The sequence below is a fragment of the Amblyomma maculatum genome, chromosome 9, assembly GCF_055883805.1.
Source record: "Amblyomma maculatum isolate TAMU_Amacu chromosome 9, ASM5588380v1, whole genome shotgun sequence".
NCBI classification, from domain to species: Eukaryota; Metazoa; Arthropoda; class Arachnida; order Ixodida; family Ixodidae; genus Amblyomma; species Amblyomma maculatum.
In genome coordinates this window covers 88714613-88741171 of record NC_139352.1, presented here as the reverse complement: position 1 = coordinate 88741171, position 26559 = coordinate 88714613, and the positions used below count along the sequence as shown (strand labels likewise).

The 26559-nt window shown below is 44.6% G+C and overlaps 1 protein-coding gene across 1 annotated transcript in view; it reads right to left on the bottom strand.

Moving 5' to 3' along the window:
- Positions 1-4807: 4807 nt before the first annotated feature.
- The window catches only part of LOC146179718 (uncharacterized), a 122995-nt gene continuing 101243 nt past the window's right edge, over positions 4808-26559 (bottom strand). The window contains exons 8-12 of the mRNA XM_084579324.1: positions 23595-23654; positions 22862-22931; positions 18194-18406; positions 9522-9805; positions 4808-6372 (exon numbers count right to left, since the gene is read on the bottom strand). Of these exons, the coding sequence (XP_084435450.1) occupies positions 5995-6372; positions 9522-9805; positions 18194-18406; positions 22862-22931; positions 23595-23654 (1005 nt within the window). The 3' untranslated portion in view covers positions 4808-5994. The remainder of the gene's footprint in view (positions 6373-9521; positions 9806-18193; positions 18407-22861; positions 22932-23594; positions 23655-26559) is intronic.

The window sequence follows — 26559 nt, the reverse complement described above, 5'->3', positions numbered from 1 at the left end:
TTCACCCAGATCCTGAAAAAATAACCGCGGTCTTGAATTTTCCTCGTCCGCAACGGACTACAGATTTGCGCAGTTTCCTCGGCCTGGCGTCCTATTTTCGGCGATTTATGACATTTTGCAACTGTTGCTGCGCCTCTTCATGAACTACTTAAAGCGCGCAGCCCTTTCATGTGGACTGAACAGTGCAACACTGCTTTTAACGACCTAAAGCACGCCCTCACGTCAGATCCAGTTCTTGGCCACTTCAGCGACAGCGCTCCTACCGTCCTGCACACTGATGCCAGTGGTAACAGTCTTGGCGCTGTACTTCTGCAGCGCGATGAAACTTCACGTGAGAAAGTGATTGCCTTCGCCAGTCGCACCATGACTCCAGCTGAGAAAAACTACACCATTACCGAGCAGGAATGTCTCGCCATCGTCTGGGCTGTTCAAAAGTTTAGCCCTTACCTGTATGGTCGGCATTTCACAGTTGTGACCGATCACCATGCTCTTTGCTGGTTGTCTTCGCTCAAAAATTTGACAGGCAGACTTGGCCGTTGGATTCTACGCCTGCAAGAATACCATTTCGACGTCGTTTATAAATTGGACCGCCAACACCAAGACGCGACGCTCTTTCTCGCTGCCCGGTTTCGGAATCAGCCTCCTGTTTTTCTTCACAATGCATTTCCACCTCTGACCACAGCCGATCATCGCTTCGACCGACGCATATTACTGCAGTTTCTTTTGACGACTCTGAGAACAAGAAGCTCTCCGCTCATAGCAATTAGCTGATGCCTACTGTCGGCCCATCATCGACCGCCTTATCGGCGCTTCGAGCCCACCCAACGTTAGGCTTCGCCGACAGCTTCGCAATTTAAAGCTTGAAGATGGCATACCACGCCGCTACGTGTATTATCCTGATGGAACTCGCTGGCTCCCAGTCGTACCACGTACGCTTCGCCCACGTATACTAGCGGCTTTCAACGATGACGCTACTGCAGGTCACCTTGGTTTTAACAAACATACGACCGCGTGAAAACACGATTCTTTTGGCCTGGCCTGTCTACCACCGTAGCTAAATACGTTGCTTTCTGCCACCTGTGCCAACGTCGTAAGCGGCCGACTTCTTCCCCGGCTGGTCTCCTACAGCCCCTTCCCTGTCCCGCCACACCATTCGACGTAGTCGGCATCGACTTATATGGTCCCCTACCTCTCTCCAGTTGGGGTAACCATTGGATTATAACAGCTGTCGACCACCTTACACGCTATGCTGAGACGGCCCCTGTACCGACTGGTTCCGCTGACGAGGTAGCTAATTTCTTTTTGCGGTCAATTGTATTGCGTCATGGCGCTCCACGGGTGCTTCTAGTGACCGCGGGACGGCCTTCTTATCGACAGTAGTATCCGAAGTTCTTCGTGCGTCATCGACCCTCCATAAGACAATTTCAAGCTACCATCCCCAGACTAACGGCCTGACTGAGCGATTTCACCGCACCCTATCGGATATGCTATCCATGTACATCACACCGGATCATCGAAATTGGGATACTGTTCTACCATTCGTCACATTCGCCTATAATACTGCAGTACAGCGGACTACCGGTTACTCCCCATTTTTCTTCGTTTTCGGCCGTCCCCCACTACAATCCTCGACACTTCCATCTTCTCTACGCCCGACTACTCCTCATCATTACCAGCCCAGTTCTTATCCCGTGTGGCCAGATGCCGTCATCTTGCCCGCCTCAACACAGAAGCGTGCCAGCAAGACCGCAAGAGTCGCTACGATTCGAAGCATCGAGTCGTCTCTTTTCGTCCTGGTGACGAAGTACTGCTCTATATACCACTGCGCACCCCTGGCTTAGTGATAAATTTCAGCACCGCTTTCTTGGTCCCTACAAGGTAATCAACCAAACTTACCCAGTAAACTACCAAGTCACACCTGTTGATCCCCCAGCTGACCGACTCTACCGTGGAACTGAAATTGTTTATGTATCTGGCTTGAAGCCGTTTGTGCGCCGCGGTACATCGGTTGGTTAGGAGCGGCCAGGCTGGCCACTTCCGACCCCCGGGCAGATTGTGTGAGCCCTCCACGGATCTTCTTTCATTTGTACATACCATGATCTTCTTCTTCCTCTTGTACATACCATCATCATCGTCCCGCGACGCCGGCTCTGGCGCGCGCTTGGGTTTTCTCCATCAGATTAAACGCTGACACGGCATACCTTGCCTTGCCTTCACGACCTTGCCGTCTGGACCTGGCGTTCTTTCACAATATGTACATACCAGTATACACTATCTGCATACAGTGAAATTCTGTTTATACGATCCCACTTATTATGTTTTTCAGCATAGTATTATTTTTTTCCTTTCTCAGCCATGGCCCTATGGAAGCAATGTATTTTCGACTGCTGATATTATCGTGTTTTTACCTGTGTTAAAATATTACAATGAAAAAAAAACATATAAAAAGCTTGCGTGGTTCTAATTTATTTATTTATTTATTTATTTATCATACCCACAGCACCATTGTCTGGCCTTACAGTGGGGGGCGGAGGGTTGAAAAAGAAAAAGTATACAAATTCCAGTGCGCATGCAGGAGGCTACCAAGAAGATGACATTTCGATAGAAAGAACACGGAATTATTATACACAAAAATGTCACAGCATGGAAGAAAATCTATCTTTTGATAATATGAACACTACTTCCTCGGACATCGCGTTCCATTCCAAAATTGTTTAGGGAAAAAAAGACATTTCGAAAAGGTTAGTCCGGCATCTGAATTCTTTAACTTTAGGTGAATGATCTCTCCGTAAAGACACGTAATCACGGTTGAATAAATATTTAGTTCTGTCTGTTTCAGTTCTTGAATGAAATATGTTCTGAAATAATTTTAAACGCAGAACGTTTCTATGTTTTTGATGTGAGTCCTAACCCAAACCTTTTTTCACGCTAGTTACACTAAAACAATGCCCATAGTTATTACAAACAAAACGAACGGCTAAATTCTGAACCCTTTCTAGCTTTTGAACGTCGGTCAAAAATTTTGGGTCCCAGACAGTGCGAGCATACTCAAGTATGCTCCTAACGTTTGTATTAAACCTCAGTTGTTTTGTTTTTAAAGGGAAACATTTAGCGTTACGTCTCCAGGTAGCCCAATATTTATTTATTTATTTACAATACCCCTAGGGGCCCTTGTGCGAGGGTATTATATGCGGGGGGGGGGGGGATATAGCACGTAAATAAAGAAGTACGGCACAATAAAAAAAAAAAGGGAAATGTCATGAAATGTCACTCGTGTTGCCTTTGGCAGGCTTTGACAGCAACAAAATCTACGTGATGATGCCAAGACATTGCACTCGTTAAATAAACACCATGATATTTAAATTCTAACACTGAAATCAACCTACTATTAATAATATTATAAGTGAAATTATGCGGAACCTTTCTTTTAGTGAGACACATATGCACGATATTTGAAAATAAAATGCATTCCTCAATTCCCACACCACTGGGCTACTTTGCACAAGTCAAGTTGCAATGATCGCAGTCACTTCGATCGTTAATATTACTATACAATACACAATCGTTTGCAAGAAGACGCATGCATGCAGAAATACCCGAAAAGATTTCATTCTTGTAAATAATGAACAGTAATGGGCCCAGGACAGATCCCTGAGGTACCCCAGATGTTACAGCCACCTCATGCGACTGTTTCCCGTTGTCAACAACACAATGACGCCTAAAGCACAAGTATTCATTTATCCACCTAATAAAGTTTTCATTTATGTTGTACCAGAATAACTATCCAAGAGACAGAAAATAAGAATTGGGGGATGGGGGAGGATGGTAGCCGCAGTAACAGTAATGCTAGTGGCTGCCTTTGCTAGTGCAACGACTCTCCTCCCCCAAATCACACATTTTAGTTCAGAAAGTTTTTTTACATTTTAGCAAGGGGGTCCCTCAGTTTCGCGACTTCGTTGTCACACTCAACGGTGCTCGCTCTGGTGGACTATAAAGATTGTGCATAATAGATATCTCTGTATGTCTTTTAACAAGCTCTCCGGCAAAGCTGGAAGAGTGGAAAATTTTAGATGTCCGCGGCTGCGAAGCTAATTTAATTTCCTCTCTGCTACGAGCTTCACAAAAGCTTGCTTCTGGACATTCAGAAACACTTAGTCTAGGAAAAAAACACAATCAAAAACCGTTATTAAATGTTATTGCCAAGTATGCTTCATTTGAAACTTTTCAGAGCTGCCTTAGAATAATATAACTTATCGATGATATGTTCTAGAATTTACAGCTGCATGAGACTCGTATCAGGATTCCACAGTATAAGTAGCAAACTGCTTTTGTACTTTTCTTGACGACGATAAAACATTTCCTTAGGAAAATGCAGAGTAAATATGAACTAGGAGGCATTCCCTCCGCTCTGCCTACAGTACGTGTTACATATAAAAGCAACTGCATAACAATGGTATAAAAGCAAGTAGAGGAGAGCAAACGAATGTACAGAAAAATAAAGACAAAAATTATTATGAAGCAAATGAAGTCACTCTCATGCCAGAGTGGTGCGCTGCAAAAAACTTGCCTAAGTACTAGGTCACAAGCTTCACAAATGGTTAAACATGGTCTGCAGGATTCAATTTTCCCAAATGGACTCTGCCTATGAGAGACGGGGTTGTCGGCGAACATGGAAAATTTTGACACCTAGGGTTTTTAACGTGGACGGACATCGCACAGTCCACGGGTGCCTTGCTGTTGCCACGATCGAAAAGCGGTCGCCGTTGGCGGGATTTGAAGCCCAAATGAGCAAATGGCTGACCGAAGATCACGCAAAACACTTTTATTTATTGATTACAAAGGTCCCATTTAAGGGGTATTACATGAGAGAGTGTTTGATGAGTACATGAATCATTCGGTGGGTGATCAGAAGATTGATGGGTAGGAATGAAGTACGACGGTGTTTGGCAAGTCATTCCAGTCCCGTGGGGTGCGAACAAAAAAAGACGGCAGATGCGCAGATGTCCGGGCAGGCGGAGGGTAAACGGTCTTTTCATGGTGCGTGCGGTTGGATGTATGGTGGGCGGGGCTGATGATAGACATGAGCGGGGGGTGATGTTAAAACTTGTGAAAAAGGCAGTCTAGCAATTTTGCGTCTGTGTGCTTAGTTAGTAAGGTAAGCATTTTGTTTTAGTTCAGTGACATTTACATGATAGGAATAAGTCGAGTATATGAGTCTTGCCGCGCGATTCTGTGTTGCTTCTAGTATGCAACTTGAATGATGGTGACCACACTTACTTCACAAATATTTTAGACTTAACAGCCCAAATAAAAAAGCACTTATAAACACCGCCTTTGGCACCATTTGTGAGCCAGAAGATGAGCAACTGCACTTGCACTGCAGCTGAGATGAAAACTACTGCTGAATAGGCAATAATCATCATCATAGTAAAAATATTCCAAATGTGGGGCACCATTGTACACAGATGCAGTTGTGACTAGTGCCCGTATTCCGACTTTGCGTCGTTATCGAAGTGTCGCTATCTCATGGGACCTAAGCCGTCTGATTGGTCGAAACGCCGGAAACGGGTGTTGCCATTACGGAACCGGAAGAGGTGGCAACATCTTCTTCAGGCGTTTACACCAATCAAATTACTCGAGGTCACGTGAGATAGCGACACATTTGATAACGACGCAAACTCGGAATAAGGGCCTAGGTCAAGGGAGCCTCTGGTCTCTCAAAACAGGTTATAAATTCTCGCAGCAGTCCCATCATAAGCACAGGTACGAAATGAAGGGCTCACTTACCCCATTGTGGCTAAAAAAAGTCACATTAGGGTAAGGATGGTTTTGTCAAGTAGATGGTAAATTGTTTTGTCAAGTAGAGCGACGTTGTATTCCGTCGCACTAGATCTTCGCTCCAAAAACAAGCAGGATGGCAAGGGGGTCGCTCTCAGTATTATTGTTACTAAGCATATAAGGGGAAGCACCCAGTTAGGGAAAAGTAATGTTTTATCATGATTCTTGAAGCATGGCCTGAAGCTTTCCACACAGGCTGTCTGCAGCGAAACCTCGCTTGTCGTGGGCATTACTGGCGTTGGCAAGAGCATCGCGAAAACGGTTACAGGCACCCGAGCTGAGTGCTGCATCCGCGCGATCCTCGGGCAGGGACGTGGCGTAGAGCAGCTGGGCCAGGAGTTGGTGCAAGTGATCTGGTAGCAAGTACCGCTTTTCGGGCACCAGGTCTAGGCGGATTGGCAGCGTGGTGTAAGGCAACCGGGCAACCAAAATGTGGCAGTAGTCACCAAGCGCCTGTGCCTGGTTCGATAGCAGCGCCGCGTATGTGGTGTGGTACAGCTCGTCTATGTTGCTCTCACTCACCGCACCCAGGTCCTGGAAAGAATAAAAGTGTCGGTGCTTCCAAAGCGTGCCTCTTACAGCCGCTAATAGATCTGCTTTAGTCACGGAATCGCCCTATGGTATGACACCGCGCCCATGAACGTTTCCTAAACGCGTTACGTGTTTGTGCTGCTATGCTTAAGGTAGCATAAATGCACAACATGTAATATGGTACGTTCAATCTAGGATATGCATTTACCTGGACACACGTCACGATAACAGAAACTGGTGGCCTGCAGCAGCCCATTTAATCCGAAGATATGGGGTGCTACGCTGCTCTGAAAAGAACTATTTATTAGGCTGACTTCTATTGCAAAAAAATATGAGCAACTTGGCGGAGGCGATAATAACGAACGTGCTAGCTGGTCGTGGAACACGGAATTCCCGTCGCAAACGCCAATGCTCAGTATAAAGGAGGCGAATAAACATCTCGGTAGTGTCGTTAACGGTGACTAGCATAACCTGAAACGTTGCAGAAACACACGCGATGCCTGGAATCTACGAAATACATGTTCGAGAACTTTTGAATTTGTCGCGCATCTTGCGCGACAAGGAAAATAATAAAGCTGCGTCTCGCGACAGCGAACATGAACAAAGACTCAATTAACTGATAAGGCCGCATGGCACAAGCTGTAACAAATACAGATGTGAATGTTATTTTCCCTATTGCTAATATTGCCGCTTCGTGAAGCCCCATCTGCTCAAGCGATGTAATAACACGTGTGATATTTTGACATCCAGAATGTGTGTGATCCGCCGTTCAAATTGCGCATGTGACGTTTCGACTTCCGGAATAACGTTTTGACTAGAGAAGCGCTTTCTAGCTAGGTAATCATTTATACTCTGTCACGCAAAGACATGCTGATATGGTCTCTTCATTCTCTTGTAATTGTGGTACTCGCATTTATGTGCTTAAGGTAAGCCCATCTCGCCCCACCGCACTGCCCGCTGGTTTAGAGCACTCGACCGCTCATCTCGAATGCGCGAATTTGTTCCCGGCCACGAAGAATGTTTTTTGTTGGAACCAAGCTAAATGGCGTGCGTATGCCGTAAGACGTCAGTGGACGCTCAAACCCCATTAGTCGAAGTTTCCGGAATCCTCGACAACGGCATCGTTCATAGACGATGTTAGCTCGAATGTTAAACGTCATAAACAACAAAAACCAATCATATCGTCTCATCGCGACACCACCGGCCCAGTGAGTGCGGACTAATTCTCCAACTAGACTGTCATTATTCATATCTGATACGCATGCCAACGATGACCACTGTCAATATATGTAAAAAAATTGGCCGCAGTCCACAAATGTACATGAAGCGAACCAAACCAGCCGCACTATTTTGCGGCAACCTGTCATTGCATATCTCGTTCATATCAGCCCACGAGGGCACTTGACAGATTGCAGGATTGCATGATACCATTTATGTACTCCCCCAACACCGCCTGGTTACCTTGGTTTCTTATGCGATGAAGCCGCGACCGCTCCGCAGACTGGAGAAAAATACAAACAAACACATTCCCTAATCTTCACATTTTAAATAAGATAAGCCCAACAGAATACACGAGTTACTGTCCTTGGTGCGGTGCAAGCCCCACACTCTATCACATCTCTTGGGAATGCCAGGACAAACCTGACCCAACGTTACTAGTGCCATGCCCGACACACGAGCAGTGGGAGGCTGCCCTGACCAGCGACAACCTGGACCAGCAAGCCTGGATTATCCAGCTAGTCCGCAAGTCAGCTGCTGCCAGCGGAGCCCTGGACTAGGGGCACCGACCACCCAGCTCCTGCGAGTTCTTACTGATTATTATGGTCATTAAAAGTTTTTTCTCTCTCTCTCTCTCCGCAGCAGTCACTGCATTAACACGCAAAGCTCGTGGAAATGTTCAGCGATTGCAATTAAAGCTCGAGTAATCAAGCAACATTTCGAGATTCATATTTTGGTAAAAGTTTCAAAGGTCATATCTGAATGCACACCACCAGTGCCGATCTGCTCTATTCCGCTGAAAGTCTGGACCAACGCTATGTTTTTAGATACGTGATTTCTAATTAACAAAGCTTTGTTGTACTACTATCGCCGTTTGTTTTGCTTGGTGTGTCTTCTAACGTCGCTTGTATTAGCCTCAAGAATTCATAAGGCAAAATAAAATAAAGGAGGAAGGTTTCAGGGACGTGGATATCATTTGCCCCACTGTAAGGTAAAACCTCGATGCAGCAAAGTTCCTTATATTGTGAGCCCTCCACGGATCTTCTTTCATTTGTACATACCATGATCTTCTTCTTCCTCTTGTACATACCATCTACATCGTCCCGCGGCGCCGGCTCCGGCGCGCGCTTGTGTTTTCTCCATCAGATTAAACGCTGACACGGCATACCTTGCCTTGCCTTCACGACCTTGACGTCTGGACCTGGCCTTCTTTCACAATATAACGAAGCTTTTTCCCGGGAACTATAAAATTTGTTATATTGAGGTTCAACCATATGTGTTTTTCAATAAGAGTCCTAGCCCTAATCAGTCACTGATGTTCTTTTTCATGGCGAACAAATACAAGAGGCTGCACCTCAATAAATCTTGGGAATGTGGCTTTAAGACAAACTGTCATTAAAAGAAAATGTTAATAAATTAGGTACGAAATTTGACAAAACTGCGGGATGTACATACGGAATTATTGAGCTTATTCCTACATGGTTAAAGCACTCTGTTTTAGAGATTTCACCTCTAATTTGTTATACTGTAATCAAGTGAGAGGCACCACTGCAGTTTTTACCTACAGCCACCAACCGAATTTTCAGAGTCCAATAATTCAGACTTGCGCAATATTTCGAACTGTATTCAGGAACCGTCCCGCGCCCCATAGGAAAGTGCACATTTTCGGGACCAATATTTTGAACTCTATGGTGTCTAAATGATCCATTTTTTTAAATCGAAATTAGCGCCGGCAGTACTGCATTGATCCTTTTTTGCCGAAAGATGCGGGCAGGCATCGTTGTCACATACAGCCATCCACACAGCAATGTTGGTTGGTTGGTTTTAGGGGTTTAACGTCCAAAAGCGACTCAGGCTATGAGAGATGCCGTAGTGGAAGACTCCGGAAGTTTCGATCACCTGGGGTTCTTTAACGTGTTTCTCTGAATACTCACCTTGTGCTGCCGGTATGCCTCATGCTTAAGCAGCGCCCCATCCGATTCGAGCACCACGATAATCTCTGGAGCCTTTTTGTCCGCTGCCTGGATGGCTGCGGGATTGAAGCGAGGGCAGGGCAGCTGAGCCATGGCTATGGCCCAGTCGTGCGTCACGTGCGTGGCGCCATTGGCCGCCTCGTCCCATTCCACACGCATGCCCAGCTCATTCTGGATTAACAAGCACAGCTGCGACACCACCGTCATGTGTGCCTCGCTGTCACGTGAGTACACCACCTTCACCACTACACGCAACGAGAGAGGAGGGAGCGGAAGAAAAGGTAGAGTCAATAAACACTAGTCAATTCTGCCAACAATGGGTCAGGTACCAATGCAATCATATTAGGGTACAGTGCTAAAAGACACAAGACAAAAATCAGAAGACGGACAGACGTCTTGTGTCTTTTTGTTTTGTGTCTTTTGGCACTGTACCTTTCCAATATGAATCAATACCAACTTTCCTATCTATCCCTTTTGCTGTATATGGTCCCACACAAATTAACACATCTTAATTAGCTTAAGTTTTCGTGTGATTACTCCAAATTCTACAATACTGAATGAAATATCTTCCTACTCGATTAGGTGAACCAATGAAATATTACGTGCTCAAAACGTTCAAAAGTGATTTGAAAGTCGTCTCAAGCATTGATATAGTTTTTGAATAGCATTCAATCAGTGGATAAAAAGTTCAAATTAAGTAAACTGTACTTCTCTTTAGATGGGTGATACAAAGCGTAGACCTACACTGATACTACATGGCACGCTGTCACGGCCGGTCCGTGCGTGCAGTTTGTGGGAAATCACAGTGCAGTTTGTTCACCCAGTGTCGTTCATATTATTCCAAGAGACTGCAAGAAGCGTCACGATTTAGCCGACCAGGTAAAGGAAACTTCGTTCTCATGCTTAAAGTAATACCTCTTGTCTCCCAATCAACTAACAAGTAGTGAGAGTTTGCCTTCACCACTAGCAGCAGAAAGGTGACTTCCCAATACCCATAGCATGAGAGCCTAGAGCTAGCACACCGATTTATTTCTACACAGTACGAACAGAGATCACTAGCATGTTATGCTGCTACAGAAACTAAATATTCTTCTCTGTTCTGGCTGTGATGATTCCAGAGATTCCACTCCTCTCTGTAGACATTACAGGGCATCTACGCGACTCGGAAAGAACTTCCACTGCTATTGGCACCAGAATGTATCTGTAATATTCTCTCTTTTTCCCAACCGTGGCAAGTTGCAAGCCGTGGCACAGCCAGGAAATGATCACACGCGCACCACTAATGTAAGCTTTGACTAGCTTTCTCCACCGGCATGGAGTATTTTGACTAGCTTATTTTGACAATATGCTCATATATACCTTCTTGTCATTATTCTGATTAAATTGCGATATTTATACAATTGTAAGTCTGAGAGCTTATCTTCGAAGAAAAGCTATAAAACTAATATTTTAATCAAGAAGTAACAGTTCCGACATCTCGTTTGTCACGCATTTATTCATAATCCTATGCTTTGACTAGTTTTGAAATCTGCAATCCAGGTAGACATTTATATACATACATACATACATACATACATATATATATATATATATATATATATATATATATATATATATATATATATATATATATATATATATATATATATATATATATATATATATATATATATATATATATATATATAACATGGTATTCGATAAAGTTGTCAATGCTTAGTATTCTTTACTTCCTCCTTCACGGATTTCTGCATTGCAAGTGACGGCATTGTTTTGGACTTCCCGGCCCACAATGGTGAGTGAATAGCATATTTACCGACGTTAAAAATCTTTTTCAAAAGTTCTTTGGCGCCTACCAGCCGCGGTTTACTTTTTCACCTGCGAAATCCTGTGCATACACGGACATACGCCTGTATGCAGGTAAAACGGCACGCAGAGGACAATTCTTCCAAAAGAGAAAGTCAAGCATGTCACACCAGTGTAAGGATATGCTTGCTCGTTGAGCATTTGCTTTAAGTATGCACTGAAGTAAGACATATTGCGACGAGAATATGTGCTCGCTGCAGCTGCCGTGCTCTGACTATTGTCAAGCTCTGTCCTTCTTGCCTAAACTGGCTTTTCAGGTTAGCTTCCTTAGCCACAAGACTCATCCAGACACGCGCCTTCATTTCAGTTTTGTTTTTCATTCACAGTGATCTGTCGCCGTGCTTCGCAGTTCTTGCTCCTCTGTGCATTTTTCATGGATGCAATAAATCGCTATCGTTTCAAAGTAACTACAGCGTATTGCGCAATTACTAATGTGCTGTAGAATGCTCCGCTCAGCTAACCCGCGGAATCCTCGCCGCTCAAATTTCGCGCAGAAATGATATTTCTGGGTAGGCTTCATGGGTAGCATGGGTTTTTATGGTAAAAGCCTTGCTTGGCTCATGACCACTGCGCGTAGATAGTGTAATCAAATATCGTGATCAGAAAACATCCTTCTCTCTGACACTTAAAGTAAAAATCCCTGTCTCCATCGGAACTTGAACCACTATGTATCCAATCGCTAGCTGAGCATGCAAACCAGTACTCCCCGCCGGGCTTGTGGGAAACATCGTTAATTCTCCTTGTCTAGCGACAAGCCTGCTGTCTCCATAGCAACGTAGGGGGGCTTCGGTGGCGGATAAGAGAGGGGGTGTGCTGGCGGCTCGTCAGGCAGTATCTCCTTGGGCACAGTAGATAGCGGATATACGATGAGTGCTAACCGAACTCGCATGTCTCAAAACACTACAGGAGCTTATGCCGTACAAACGAAGCTTCAGAAATGTCAGGAATGACTGGAGAGTGCTACTCATGAACTCCCTAACCACTAACAGTTAACAAGAATGAAAAACTAGCCACAAAGTATTTCGCCTTATCGCTCTTCTTGTCTCCTAGCATGTTTAGCCTATGCTACCTCCGCTGGATGCTGCTTGCAGGTGGCTGTTCAACACACTAAGGTAAAAGCTAAATTGCTAATCCTAAAGGTAAAAGTCCAGCTAAAACGCGCGTCATGCGTCCCAGCACGCTGTTGGAGGGGCCATATTTGTGGCTGTTCAAGGCGCTCGGGTGCTCGGTTTTGTGTTATCGTTGTGAGCGAGCTGGAATCTAAACTTTCAGGGAGAACACATAAAGGTGTACACAGACTGTGGAAAACAATTTTCAACTTGCGCAGCTTGGCTTGAGCTCACGTGCCCCAACACTGATGAACCCATCACTCTATGCCGCCCAGGCAGATGCTTTCTTTGTATCAACTACAACTGGAAGGAATATGTACCTGCCGTACGAGTTGATGTTGTGAGCACAACACCTTGAGAATGCCTCTGGCTCGCGGTAGTTTGCGGAGGACACAGCCGGGCTGTGATTTGTTGGCGTGCTTTGTGACAACCCGAGACCTAAAAACTTGACCACGTTGGCACGAGGTGGCAAATCGGGATGGGAATCGAAATTTTTAGGACCATTGGATCCTGAGTCAGGCATGTTACCGCATAGACCACGCTCACACGTTAATTATTAAGGCTTGGTTAAATCACGACTTTTCATGCCTAGAGGCCGTTGCCAGGGAAAACCTTTAACTGTGACAAAAGTGGACGTGATGTGTGATGGGGACCGTGGGGACGATGGTCCTGCAGAAATTTTTTTCACCTTCACAGTCACCCTCTTCCACTTGGAGTCCCTCAGCGCATACCCAAACTGACCGCGCATTCAGGAACAGCCGCTACTGTCGCCATATGGGACGGAGCCACGGAAAAGAAGGCTGGTGCCAGGAAACGTCGGTGAGAGCATAAACACTACCCTCCATCCGAATAGATAAACCGAAACACAGTTCATGAAACACCCCATCACTTTGCATCACAAGTATGAGCCCGCTTTTCTTATTTCGTGTGCACGTAGCGTCCGCGTGAAAATTGAGGTTGTCAACCGGAAGTCCTTATGAAGTCGATTTCATTTTTAATCTCCCCGTTAGGCCTTTCCATGCCCATTTCCGGTTCTTCCGTTTGCTGAAGAAGGTATTCATGATTCGTACGCTATTGCGCTCTGCAAACTCAACTAGTAACTCCCCCCCCCCCCCCTGCTATTCCTAGAACAAATGCTATAGTCACCTACTGCCTTGTCTCCTGCCTGTTTTTTCCCTACCTTGGCATTGAAGTCGCTCATTAGTACAGTATACTGGGTCTTTACTTTTCGCATTGCCGATTCTACATCTTCGTAGAAGCTTTCAACTGCCTGTCATCATAACTACATGTAGGTGCATAGGCCTGTACAACCTTTCGTTTATGCAGCTTATTAAGCCTAATTACGATGCCTACCACCCTCTCATTAATACTAAAGAATTCGTCTATATTACCCGCTATATACTTATTGACAAGGAAACCTACTCCTAGTTGTCGCCTCTCTGGTAAACCTCGATAACACAGTACATGCCCATTCTTCAGTACAGTATATGCCTCAATTGGCCTCCTAACCTCACTAAGTCCTATGACATCCCATTTCATAACCTCTAGTTCCTCTAACAGCACTGCTAAACTAGCTTCACTAGCTAGGGTTATAGCATTAAACGTTGCCAGGGTCAGTTCCAATGGCGGCCTGTCCAGCGGAGCCAGGCTTTCTTAGCACCCCCTGCTGCGTCACAGGTCTGACCGCCGCCGTGGTCAGTTGTTCCGCAGCCGCTGGTGACTGAGGGCCGGAGTTTTGTGGAGCTTATCATGAGAGGTTGCGGCCAATTACTGCACCAGGGTGGCCAACTCCTGTTCTGGTGAGGGAGTGCGTTGCCGGAGGTGTTCACCGGCATCAGGTCGCACCCCAAACCTGTTTATGCAATTCCATCGACACGCGGATTTTTTTATCATCTGGTGGAGAATTGCGCGGCACCGAGATTTGAACCCCGGTCCTCTTGCATGCGAGGCGGATGTTCTACTGTTATGCCACCGCTGCACCGCTCCCGGCACAAAATGGTTTAGCCCAACTGCGCTCGTGCGGCGCTGCTCTCGCACCCGCAGACTGCCACACGTTCCCCCCTCCCATAGCAAAAGTGGTTTGACCGCTCTCTCTCTCGTGTTCTATCACAACCACCTGCTCCTGCGTGCAATTGCCTCACCAACTGCCTCACTTTGAAGGTTGTGCACTTTATTGCGTTATGGAAACGCAGCATTCGTCTACTCTGCGATGGCTGCCGTAAAACGGCAGACCCTGTCAATATCCTCAAAGCTAGAGATTATGAGAAGAGTTGAAAGCGGAGAAAATTCGGATGTCGAGACAGCGTGCAGCATCCCTAGACGTGGTTTCGATAAGTTAGAAATTAGAGCTAGCGAGGACACGACGCCTCCTGCTAACAACGCGTGATGAGTATGGACGGCTTCATATGAAAAAGTGGAGGCAGAAGATATTCGCGGATGTTAGGTTGCAACACATCCCTCCTTCTGGCCCAAACATTGAAAATAAAGCGTAGGATTTCGCTTTCATGCTCAGCACACTTCAAAGGCGGCTGAGGTCGGCTGCAGCGTTTCAAAGAGTATGAAAACATTATCGGCCGTGCTGTCACGTGTGAAAGCCGCACAGTGGACGTCGGCAGCATTGATTTTTTCAAACTGGAGCAACATTGTGACAAAGCACCATCCCGGAAGTATTTTATTGCTTGTGAGACTGCTTTGTTCTCGCAAATTCTTCCAAACAAAACGCTCGCCTGTCTGAAGAAAAGGCCCATGGCGGGAAAGTCAATAAAGCCCGAATGTCAGTGGTACTCACCATCAATGTCGCCGGGTCAACAAAGCTTAGACCGCTCGTTATCGGAAAGAGCAAATCACCACGATGACTGAAGAATAAACTTTTGATTCCAGTGACCTACAGGTACAATGGAAAAGATTGGATGACAAGCAAACTTTTTGGCAACTGGCTCACCTCTGGGGACGACAGCCTAGTAAGCCAAAGCAGAAAGGTCTGCTTATTATTTCATATATGCTCGGCTCAACATTGCAGCGTCAGCGTCAGTAACATCGTGCTTCATTTCTTTCCCCCGAAAACACCCTCAGTGCTTCACCCTTTCGATCAAGGCTTAATTCGTGCACTGAAGGCAGGATGCAGAAAGTGCCTTGTACAATGGCTACTGCTAAGCCTTCGCATTGGCCAGGAGTTAAAAACTGATCTCCTGCGTGCAATAAAGATGTTCAATGCATCATTGAACGGCGTAAAAAATAGGCAATTCATAATTGCTTCCGTCACTGTGGTCTCGGTATTTTGGCGCGACTGGCATGAGCTCATTTGATGACTGCAATGAACCCCTAATCAGCGGTGAATCACTTGAGGAACTTGATGATTATTTAATCAGCTGTCCAAGTTCCCAGGTAACGTTTGCAATGGGACTGCAGCAAAAATGCTGTCTCGGTCAACGACTATGTTGCGACTACCGAAGAGCTCGCTGACTGTCACTTATAATAGGAAGTATGAAATAGATGCACTAAAAAGTATGGGGAAGACGACGAGGATGACAGTAACAATGATGCATATTATTCTAAGAATTATGAAGAACAAGTAGGTTGCAGTGAGATGGTAAGAGATGATTGGTGGACAAGAGAAGACGATGAAGACGACGACAAAGATGGCGTGTACCAACGGCAAGGTTATAAAAGCTTCTAAGGATAAGGTACCCCAAGGAGGCAAGAACACAGAAGCCGAGGTTCCGGTAAATCAGGGACACTTCGGCCGGAAGAGAGCAATGCCGGCTACTGCACCGGTGTTCACGAGTACTAGAGCGTCGCACGTAGGTTTCCTCCCATTCCTGAGCCCTTTCCAAGACTCAGTGGCTGACTCAACCACCTGCTAAAGCCACGGATGCCTGCTGTAATGTTTCCACCTAATCGGGTGGCGCCCCAAACGTCAACGACGCCAGAACAGCCATCGTCACCTCCACAGGCACTTGGACAAGGAGCTCGTAAGACGAACTCCAAAAACACAGCCGGCGAAGCCAGCCTGAGCACTTTGAACGCCACCTCAACATCTGCTACCTGAATGCCACTAACTGGGCCCACGCAACGCTTCATCTGCACCAAACCATGAGCATTAACGCTCAGCGCTAATAGACTGTATGTTCCCGGGTATCGGTAGTGTTTGTATTTTGTGTTAGTTTTATTTGTTAGCTTCGCGTTCAAGTGTGTCTCACGTAGGGTGTGATAAATATGCGTCTGACCCCATACCGGTCGCCTAGAGCATTTTTTTCTGGCCGAGCGTTCACCCGGGGTCCGTGACACTACCGAAGACATCATTGTCAATTTGGCTAGCGATCTCGCCGGTGACAGTAGCTGAGAGGACCCTACGACTTCCGACCTACCATCGTATTGCGATGCACTTCTTGCGCTGTGCGTTGTTCGCCACCGCTGGGTGAAAATTGTAGGCGGTCAGTCACTTGACAAGATTGGGAAGAATATATTGAGTAATGCTTTCAAAGTTAAAAAGCAGAACATCGGCGGCTATTTTTCGCGACAGTACTCCCGCGGTGCATATATTTAACAAATAAAGTATGCTTTCTAATGAGGTGCGGTTTGTAGATTGTCAAATTCTTTAAATGATTTACTTCGAACACACGATATCGCAAACTAATTCCTGTGTTTGCGAGTTGGATATATGCAGCTTTGACTATACAAGCGAAACCAGAGCCACGTAATCAGCGTACGCTTGGAGACGAGGCCCTGTTTTTCGTAACCCCTGCCAACGCATGGTTGACTCTGCAGCATGCAGTTCAGGTTTAGGTAGAGAATGTTTGGTAATCACTTATCATGCCCTTCATATCTGGTCGTAATTTGTCTTAATAACCAGTGTGAGGCCCACAGAACCTATTTATCGGATGTCCGATGCAACATTCTTTGATGGCCACTAGCGGCACCATGACAAGAGTAAGAATTATCCGGATATTTATCATGGCGATTTTATTAACCAACTTTGACTGAAAATCTTGGAGGTCAAAAGGGACACACAAGATGCAGATGCCACCCCCAATCTTCCAAGACAATCTAGCTATGGCAGGGCTTAATTCGAGATATATCCATTGTGGAACTGACTCGCGTTGAGATGAACAAGATTTCTGTGCACAGAATTATAGGGGCTTGGTCACACCAAGCTTTAATTATCCAAAAATGTTATTCACTGAAGTTCGAATTAAATAATTTTCAGTGTATAACGTACAGTTGGAAGAAAGTGCTTCATATCAAAATCAGAAACATTAAGCAATGTTCGTAATAAAATAACCTACACTTCTTAACATTGCAAAACAGGTCAAGAGCCTTTCACAAATGACAGAGGATGCAACCAAAATCTTGGGTGAGGACTCACCACCTATCAAAATGGCATTCATCGTCGCTTCTCTTTTGTCTTCCATTCACACTTGTCTTTGTGTCTCTATTGATTTGAGGGCATACGCTATATGCCTACTTGCAAGCAAGTGGTTTTCAGTGCCCGTGAAGTTTTCATTCTTTCTGACACCGCAGCTATTATTGTGTGACTCACTCAAACAAGTAGCAGTGTGAATTATTGATCAAAATAAAGCTTTGTACTTCAGGACGTGCTTTCCTCGTTCTAATTTTCAGCCCCACTAAGAGCAAGACGGTGTCTTGCAGGGTACACACCGGGTAGTCCAGAGTTCAGCCGAGGCCTATTACTCGATGACAGGGGTGGCTCTATGGTGGACAACCTTTTTGGCTGGCTCAGCGCTTTTCGTCTCGCCCACAGGAAGAAGATACCAATAGCCGCAGCCGCACCCACCAGCAGTGCCAACATTAGCAGCCATATTATCCGGCCCTGATTGGTCTCAGGGCCACGTGGTGCATGTTCCACAGTGGCTGCATAAAGGAGTCACGTGAAAAACAAAGACAAACAAAAGGTGGTGAAGGCGGATGCTCACTAGGACAACATCTGCCCTTCACAACACGTACGCAAGGGATGGAAGACAAGACAGAAAGAGATGACAAGAAAGACAGGGCAGTAAACACACAAGCAAAAAAGACTGTGCATTAGGCAACATACTGAGCAGTGCCTTTGACATCTTGTCAGCCGAAATTACCGGAATTAGTACTTTCTTTAAGATAATGGCCAGCTCTCCAGAAACCATGTGACAAGGACTGAGGTACAATCGAAAAGGTAATGCCTGAGCATCCCCCCTCACAATAGCAACGCTCTCTTGCATATCGCTAACGCCCTGAGAGATTCACAGCAGAATTTGTTTGGTTTATAGGATTGAACGTCTCAAAGCATGGATGGATGGATGGATGGAATATAGGAGCGTCCCCTTTGAAACGGGGTGGTAGCAGTAGCTATCATGCTCATTTTTCTCCATATATCCTAATTATTGATTTAGAATGGTTAACTAAACCATCATTCTATTTATTAAATTTTGCTCCTACATTACTAACATTATGTCACTTCTCTGCTTTTAAGCCACCAATCTTCCAGCCGTTTTTTGCTAGTTTCCACCGCCGGTTTAATAACCCGGCCACTGTTATCTCTAAACCCCAGAGCTTCAGGAACAGTGATTGCGCCTGCATCAACTTCCGGATGGATACCATTGCATTCGAGTATAATATGGTCAATTGTTTCACTGGAGTTTCCACATACAGCCCATGCGTCATCTCCATTGTTAAACTTCTTTTTGTAGCTGCGTGTTCTAATGCACCCTGATCTAGCTTCAAAAAGTAGGGCACTGCCTCTTGAGTTATCAAAGAAATCTTCCTTCCTGATCTGCATTTTCCACTTTCGGTATAATTCCACACTCTTTTTCCATCGAATTTATCCAATTTTTACCTTCCGTGCTTTTCACCTGTTGATTAATGCTCTTTATTTCTCCGTCCTTGTTACTAGCATACTTACTAGTTAGTTTCCTAGTTCTTTTCCTCCATTGTGAGTCAACGCTTTTTAGGTACAGGTATATAAAAACCTTAGCTGCCCATCTGTTAGTGTCTAATTTCCTCAGGCGTTCCTCATATAATATTTTACTCTGAGCTTCCCGTACTTCGAAAGATGCCCAGCCCATATCTCCCTGTACCGCCTCATTTGTAGTTTTGCCGTGGGCACCTAGTGCTAATCGTCCAACGGATCTCTGATTTGTTTCTAATGTCGACTGTACCTCTGATTTTAGGCACAAAACCGCATTTCCGAAAGTAAGTCCGGGCACCATATTTCCTTTCCAAATACCCCTCAATACCTCATACCTATTGTATCCCCACAGTGCCTTATGCTTCATTATCCCGGCATTCCCTCGCCCTTTGGCCTTAAAGTGATTGCTCATGCTTTGCAATGTATGCCAATCCTTCGGTTACCTATATCCCCAAATATTTATATTCTGCTACTCTAGGTATTTCAAGGCTTTTGAATTTTAAGACCCTGATCAGTTGAGCCTTTGAAAATCATCAGACCCGACTTAACTGCGCTGAAACTGAAGCCTAGAGCGTCCCCTTCGTCTCCGCAACATCAGCCAATTAGAGACACCTAGTGGAGGACTCGAGAAATTTTGGCCAACTGGGGTTCTTTAACCCTTTTAATGTGCATTGATGTCGCACAACACATGGGCACCTTACTTTTTGCAGAATGAGTCATTACCGTTTCATCAAAACATTGTGAACAGCAGCTCCTTTGTGCAGCACTTTGCACAGAGAAAAAAGTTGCTATCCTATCACGGCAGCCGCAACAATGCTCAAAGCTGCAGAAAAAAGTTCAAACGCCCTCTGCCAACAATTTCACTCTTGAAACTGCAGCTGATGTGTCAAACTTGAGGTGAGAGTGGAAAAATTCAAAAGCTCAATAAGAAATCCATCATGAGATATGTTTTAGATCCCTTAATTGACAGCTCATCAACGTTTAATGCGAGACAATTTCAACGTGCACCGCACTTGGCGGTCTAGAACTTCTGCCCTCGGAAACTAGCAGAAAGAGACAACCTGTATTAGGAGTAGCAAATATTAGTGTAGTATTTCCATGCTCTGAATGTCTCACCTACTATTTGGCTGCCACTGCAGCAGTCTGCCATGTGCTCACACGTCTGGAAGTATGCACACCAAAACCTTTCAAATTCCTTTTTTGTTTTGTTTTTAGATTGCGTTCATTATAAATTCATGCTTGTAAAGTGGGCCACAACCTTTCACTCAGTTTAAACGTGTGCTTCTCGCCACTGACAACAGACAACGTTCTTCATCTTCGTCTTGTACTACACTAGGATTCTCATCAAGCCCTTGATTGTACAATGAGACCTTTGGATTCTGCAGGGTACAAAATCAGCATCCTTTACCAGTCATGGGAATGTGATACACACAGTAATTCAGTTTACTTTTTTCCCCTGACAAATCCTGTCTCTGACCCTGTGTGCCCACTCTAGAGCCCCCTTTCCGATGAGGTTAATATTTCCAACATCATAATAATTCTTTACTGCCTTCATACTATAAACCTAGAATCTGAGGCTTACTATTCTGTCATTAATTGTTCACAGTCCCAAATGCTATCCTTTTCTATCTTCTTTTTTATCTTTCTTTCCATCGCTCCTAATTCTATCATAGAAAGCAGGAAGCAGATTACATTCTCTACCCTTAACACATTCGGTTTTAGCTGAAGTTTTTTCCAGGACCACTGTTCGCGCCAAGAAGGAAGCGAATCAGAAACCCTGACTTCTACTGTATTATGGCCTAGTCTGCACAATGCAGCCATGCTCGGCATAATACAAATATAGTGAATTAACCTTTAAGAAACCGTCTCACTTCCCGGCCAGAACGCTGTAATTTGTGCCATACTTCCCGACCAGATGGCACGGCTGACTTGCGTGCTTCTAATTACCTAGTAGCAAAATGGCTTCAATAATGCCACCAGCTAGGTTCAGATGGAGTCGAGTTGAGTTTCTGTTATGATAGAGTTGATTTTTGGTTATGACCCTTTCTTGCCTTTGTTAGCCAAGGCACAGCACAGAGATGTTGACAGGAAACTTCTTTCTTATAACCACGAGTATGCATACTCAGCTTTTCAATTCCAATTTCAATTCACTTTTATTATCAACACTTTCCAATGTTGGTGGTCTCCCACGCAAAAAGGCTGGAGAGAAAGCTTGACGGGGCCTTGAAGCAGCGGCAGGCAACAACCTCAGTTATCAAATTGGCATGTATACTCTCAGCTGGCTAATTTTGACCTCATGTCAAAATCGAGGAGCAATCCCACATGATTGCAAATCACTTTCAGTAAAGTAATGCTAATAACCGCATCTAACTAAAACCCGAACTTTGTCTGCAGTCTCCAGGCTATTGCAGCAGATACGCTCATATCTGTGCTGGCGATTTCTGTAAAGCCAAAAATCAACATATCATAATACAGCTTACAGAAGCTGCAAAGTTGGACGGGACATATGAGACAGAAAGCAAACCCATCAGGACCACCGGATTTCAAGCCGATTAGCGAAGAGCAACATGGAAGCCAATTTCACCATTGCAAATCAATAAATAAAAATGCTTCGTCACCGCTAATGGGTTTCAAATCGAAACTAAGGCAAACGAATCCACTTTGCTAACCACTTCATCATCTCGGCAAAGCTTTTTTGCACGTGGAAAAGTTCCAGTCTTTAATGCTGTTCTTCTAAAGCCACTGTCTTCGTTTCCATTGCTGCGCTAATGAGCAGCGTAGGTGGCATTCATTTTGAGAATGCAGCCCTATTTTGCACCTGGTCTCCCGGTAGCGCATAAAGACGACAATGATGGTTTTTTAAGTTATTTCCGCAAATGGTCGGTGCTCCTGCTCCATTCATAGCTGCTTTGGACAAGCCTGTACCAAAGTGTAGCCTATATGTGCCTGAACAGGTTGCGACAGCTTTCGTTGGTTTGCATGGTGGCAACCCTTAGTTCGTTTGGGTCATATAACGAAGACTATTTTAGTTAATGATGACAAGGACAGCAACAGGGAAGGCGACAGTGACATTTCTGGTTGGCAGGTCATGAATGTCAGCAAACCAAAACTCTCAGTCAAGTCTTTTTTCTAACTCGTTTGCTTGCATAAAGGGATACCAAACGAATTACGAACCTATACAACATGCATGTAATTAATATACCTTACACACAGAATTTTTTCGCCTTTTAAAGACATCGTAACCCAATTCGTATGCCTGGCAAAAATTATCCTGTTCAGTTCCCTTCGCAAAGCCACTTACGACCTCAGAAATCTCAGAAAGTACATACTTATGTGATTTTATTACACTCTCAAAATCCAACGTTAAATAAATATGCTCACACCACACACAGAGGCGAGCCCCACAAAGGCGATATAAAGCTCACCTGTGGGCAGCTCAATGGCCTTAGACTTGAGAGTGAGGCACTCCTTAAACGGATCACACACGGGAGTCAACTGCGCATGGTGAAGGCGCAATTTCTTAAGCTCATTCCCGAGTAGCCTCCACCCTAACTGTAACAGCCATCGCTCATGGAAATCTATTTGGCTCCGACATTGAGTGTAATTGATCAATGGTCACTGGAACTAACAACGACCAAGAAGTGCGAAAGTACATATTTGCCAGGCTTAATGAATGCATTCATGAAACCTCATTATTTGAAATTCAATAGTTCAAGTTATTAATCATTCAACTGCTAGGTTTCGTCCAGCGAAGCTCTATAGCTATGTATTAAACATGCAAATAATCAACATGAGCCTGTCCAACCGCATATATAATTACAGGTGATTATGGCATTCCTCGTAGCCTCAGCTGCTTTGAGATGTTAAAAAGCCTGGAATCCAAAATGCCACATAATGCAGCAGTTACACTTATGATATAAACACATTGTTATTTTTTTTGTAAATACTGTCTAACCTCGCTATAATGAACATGAATGTAGTGAATTATCGGATAAAACGAACCAAAATCAAAGTTTGGTTGGTCTATGGTTCAATTTTGTGGCAGTTCTTTCTGTATAACAAAATAAATAAATCAAGATTTGAGGCTATCGGTCAGTCTTCAGCTAACAAACACTAATGTGCTAGAGTGGCGCACTCACAACGTAACACCGTACTTACTAGTGCACAGTAGTAGTACCCTGTGGTTACGTTTTCAAATAGTACAGCGACAGAAGAGTTCTGCACGAGAAAGGACAGAGGGTTGCACATAATACTCATCCAAAACTCTTTGCAAGTCAAGTAAAAAGAAGCCAGCAACTAACTGGCAAACCTCAACTTTCATTTATATAGGAGGGCAGATAGAATTGGCATTTAGCATGCTATAATTCTCTTAACTTCTGGGTGTAATGAATTAGGATAATCATCATATTACAATGCAGCCAGTGTACTCTAGAACCAACACCAACACACAATTAGACAGGGTCCTGCATACTTTAGGCACATCTGTTTCAGTGTGAAGAAATCAATGCACCAACGCCTCAGCACGCAGTTTCGTAGGGTCCCTGAAATAATGTTTTTCTAACTTGAAAACGACATCCACAAATACAATTTTAGAAATTGGACAGCTCGGACTTCGCTTCTGATCCGACAGGAACCTAGTAGATACGCGAACAGCTTCACGACCAATGTTTCAGACTTTGAGAACTCAAAACATTTGAATATTCAGGCTAAAATCAATCCCCAGCAAGAGTTCATACAGTCTGAACGTTTTATTTCCTTGTCTTAACCTAGGTGCAAGCAAACATTGCTGCCACACACAGTAGAATTTTGCGATGCCATCACAATACTTTAGAGTTCCGCGTTGGATTAAACTAGATTCGCCTGGATTGGCTGTGATAAGCTCGGCATTTGTTCCACTTCACTGTTCTCATTCCAGTTACTTCCTTGTACACGGGGAATGGAGGCAGGCGGAGGCTCACAGATATGTTCCTTTTTCCGGCGAGTTCTCTCATTATTCTTTGCCATCATAACTGGCAAAAAGAACTCAGGTGCTCAGAACTTTGAAGTCGAGTAGTAGTGTGGAACCAGTTTGTGATATGGTAGGCGACATCACATGTTACGGAACTTGTTGTTGGCACTGTGAAATTTGGCAAGCGCGTGATAAAAGCATGGCTCTCACACAAATACCAGTTCACACTTGTCGTAAACTGAACGTCGCCAGTAGGGAAACTCGTAAGTTTCCATGCTGCTTTTTTCTCGTTGAAATGGCTAATTTGAAAGCTTGGGGTTTTTTGGGGTGTGCAATTTCCAGACTGTCATTGGAGTCCTACCAAATCCAAAAACAAAATCAGTTGGCGAATCTAATATCGGTAAAAAGCGCCCCAGTGAAACACAATTTTGTCAAAAGAGTTTACTAAGGATCTTCTGTGCAGTGAGCTGCAAATAGACACATAAAGACCAAATAGCCCTACAGAAGCAACCCATTCTCCTGAACTCCTGTAGTGAACAATCAAGGCTACAATGCACTCAGCAGGAATTGCATCGTGGTGAAAAACGAAACATGTGAACATCTGTGAACGGTGGTTCACATGAACTTTTTGAACTACACCCGCCAGCTATTGCTGCATTCTGCATTGCCACACTGGCAATCTCAATCTAAAATCCATCATCAAGAGCCAACTAGGCTGCACCTCAACGCTTGTAAAGCTCAGTAGTTCTCAGGCTGCCAGAGAGAGAGGATTAAAACAGAGCTGACTATGACTGCGCAGCATCATTTTCAACAACTTTGACAGAAATGGATCACAATGGCGCTGCCTTAGGCTGACCTGAGACGAAGATCTCGCTTTAAACTTTGGCTCCCTTCGAACGGTGTGCTTGGCTTCTGTTTAGCGTGTCTCCAGTCTTAAAAACACGCACGCCTTTCGGTGCCTTTACAATGCACGGCACCTGCTGCCAAGATAACCTTCTTTTCTCCCCCCATTTGTGGTGGTGGCTTCAGTCCTATTTTAACAAGCAAGTAGCTTATCAGCTTGTGGGTCCGCATCAAGAAGAAGAAGCTTGCATCACATCTTGCAGGTATGCTCACGGCATCTTTGCCCAGTGAGGTATTACAGGATTCATCAAGCCTGCGCAGTAGAGGCTCGTACATATTATCATTCCACAGCTCTTCGTTGTTGGCATTAGACTGCAAATATGCAACCACGCTTCGCTGTCTCTTGTTGCAGAGTATGTATGTACTTCCATTTACAATTAAGACTATCAACAGCAAAAGTGCCGTCACTTGTAACTTCACAACCTCCTAATAATCCACATGTCGCAGGGTGCCTTCACCTTCACAGCAAAAATTCTGAGCGTTCTCATAAGGCTTCATAGCATTTTCAGCTGTCCCTTTTCTTTGTCAGGGTATGGGGGCGTGGGTGCCTCTGATAAATGGACCTTGGAATAATTTGGGCATTTCGCTGTCCCCTTTTTGTTGATGGTTGCGTATCAGTTGATGGAATATTTTAAACAATCCGCATTACATTTTGCATAATCATACGCTGATTGCAATAGAGAGTATAGAGAGTATTGAATTTTAGGTGCATTTTTTGTAGTTGCAGTCAAGTTTTATTTAATTTTGTTAGCAAGGTTCATACACTACAATTTTTAGATATATATGTCACGTAGCTGTGACAAGGCTGCAGGCAACAACTGAGGAGGTTTGAAATTCGCTGGAAAAAACGCTTTATTGGGCTCACCTGCACCCACAAAACAACTAAGCTATCGGTGACAGCGACAGCAGCAAGCATTCTCGGCGGTCGTCGATCTACAAATGCCTTCGCGCACGTCAAAGCTCAGGCTGAAGGCGGCGAAGGAACATATAGATAAAGCCGCAAACATTGAAAAGCATATTCTGGAACATTGTAGCAACACATGCGAGTTGCTGGAAACTGACATGCATCTCAAGCATCTTGCAAAGCAAAGAAAATGATAAAGTGTCGGTTTGCGAAAACGAGCCTTTAGCTTTTTCTGAAAGTTTTTTTTTTATCATTCTCTACAGATATTCACTCTCCAATTCCATTGTCGAACCCGTTTTTTCCACACACGAATATCGAATTTGTATTGAAATTTTCAATCTTGCACACCTCGCTCGAAAAAGGGAATG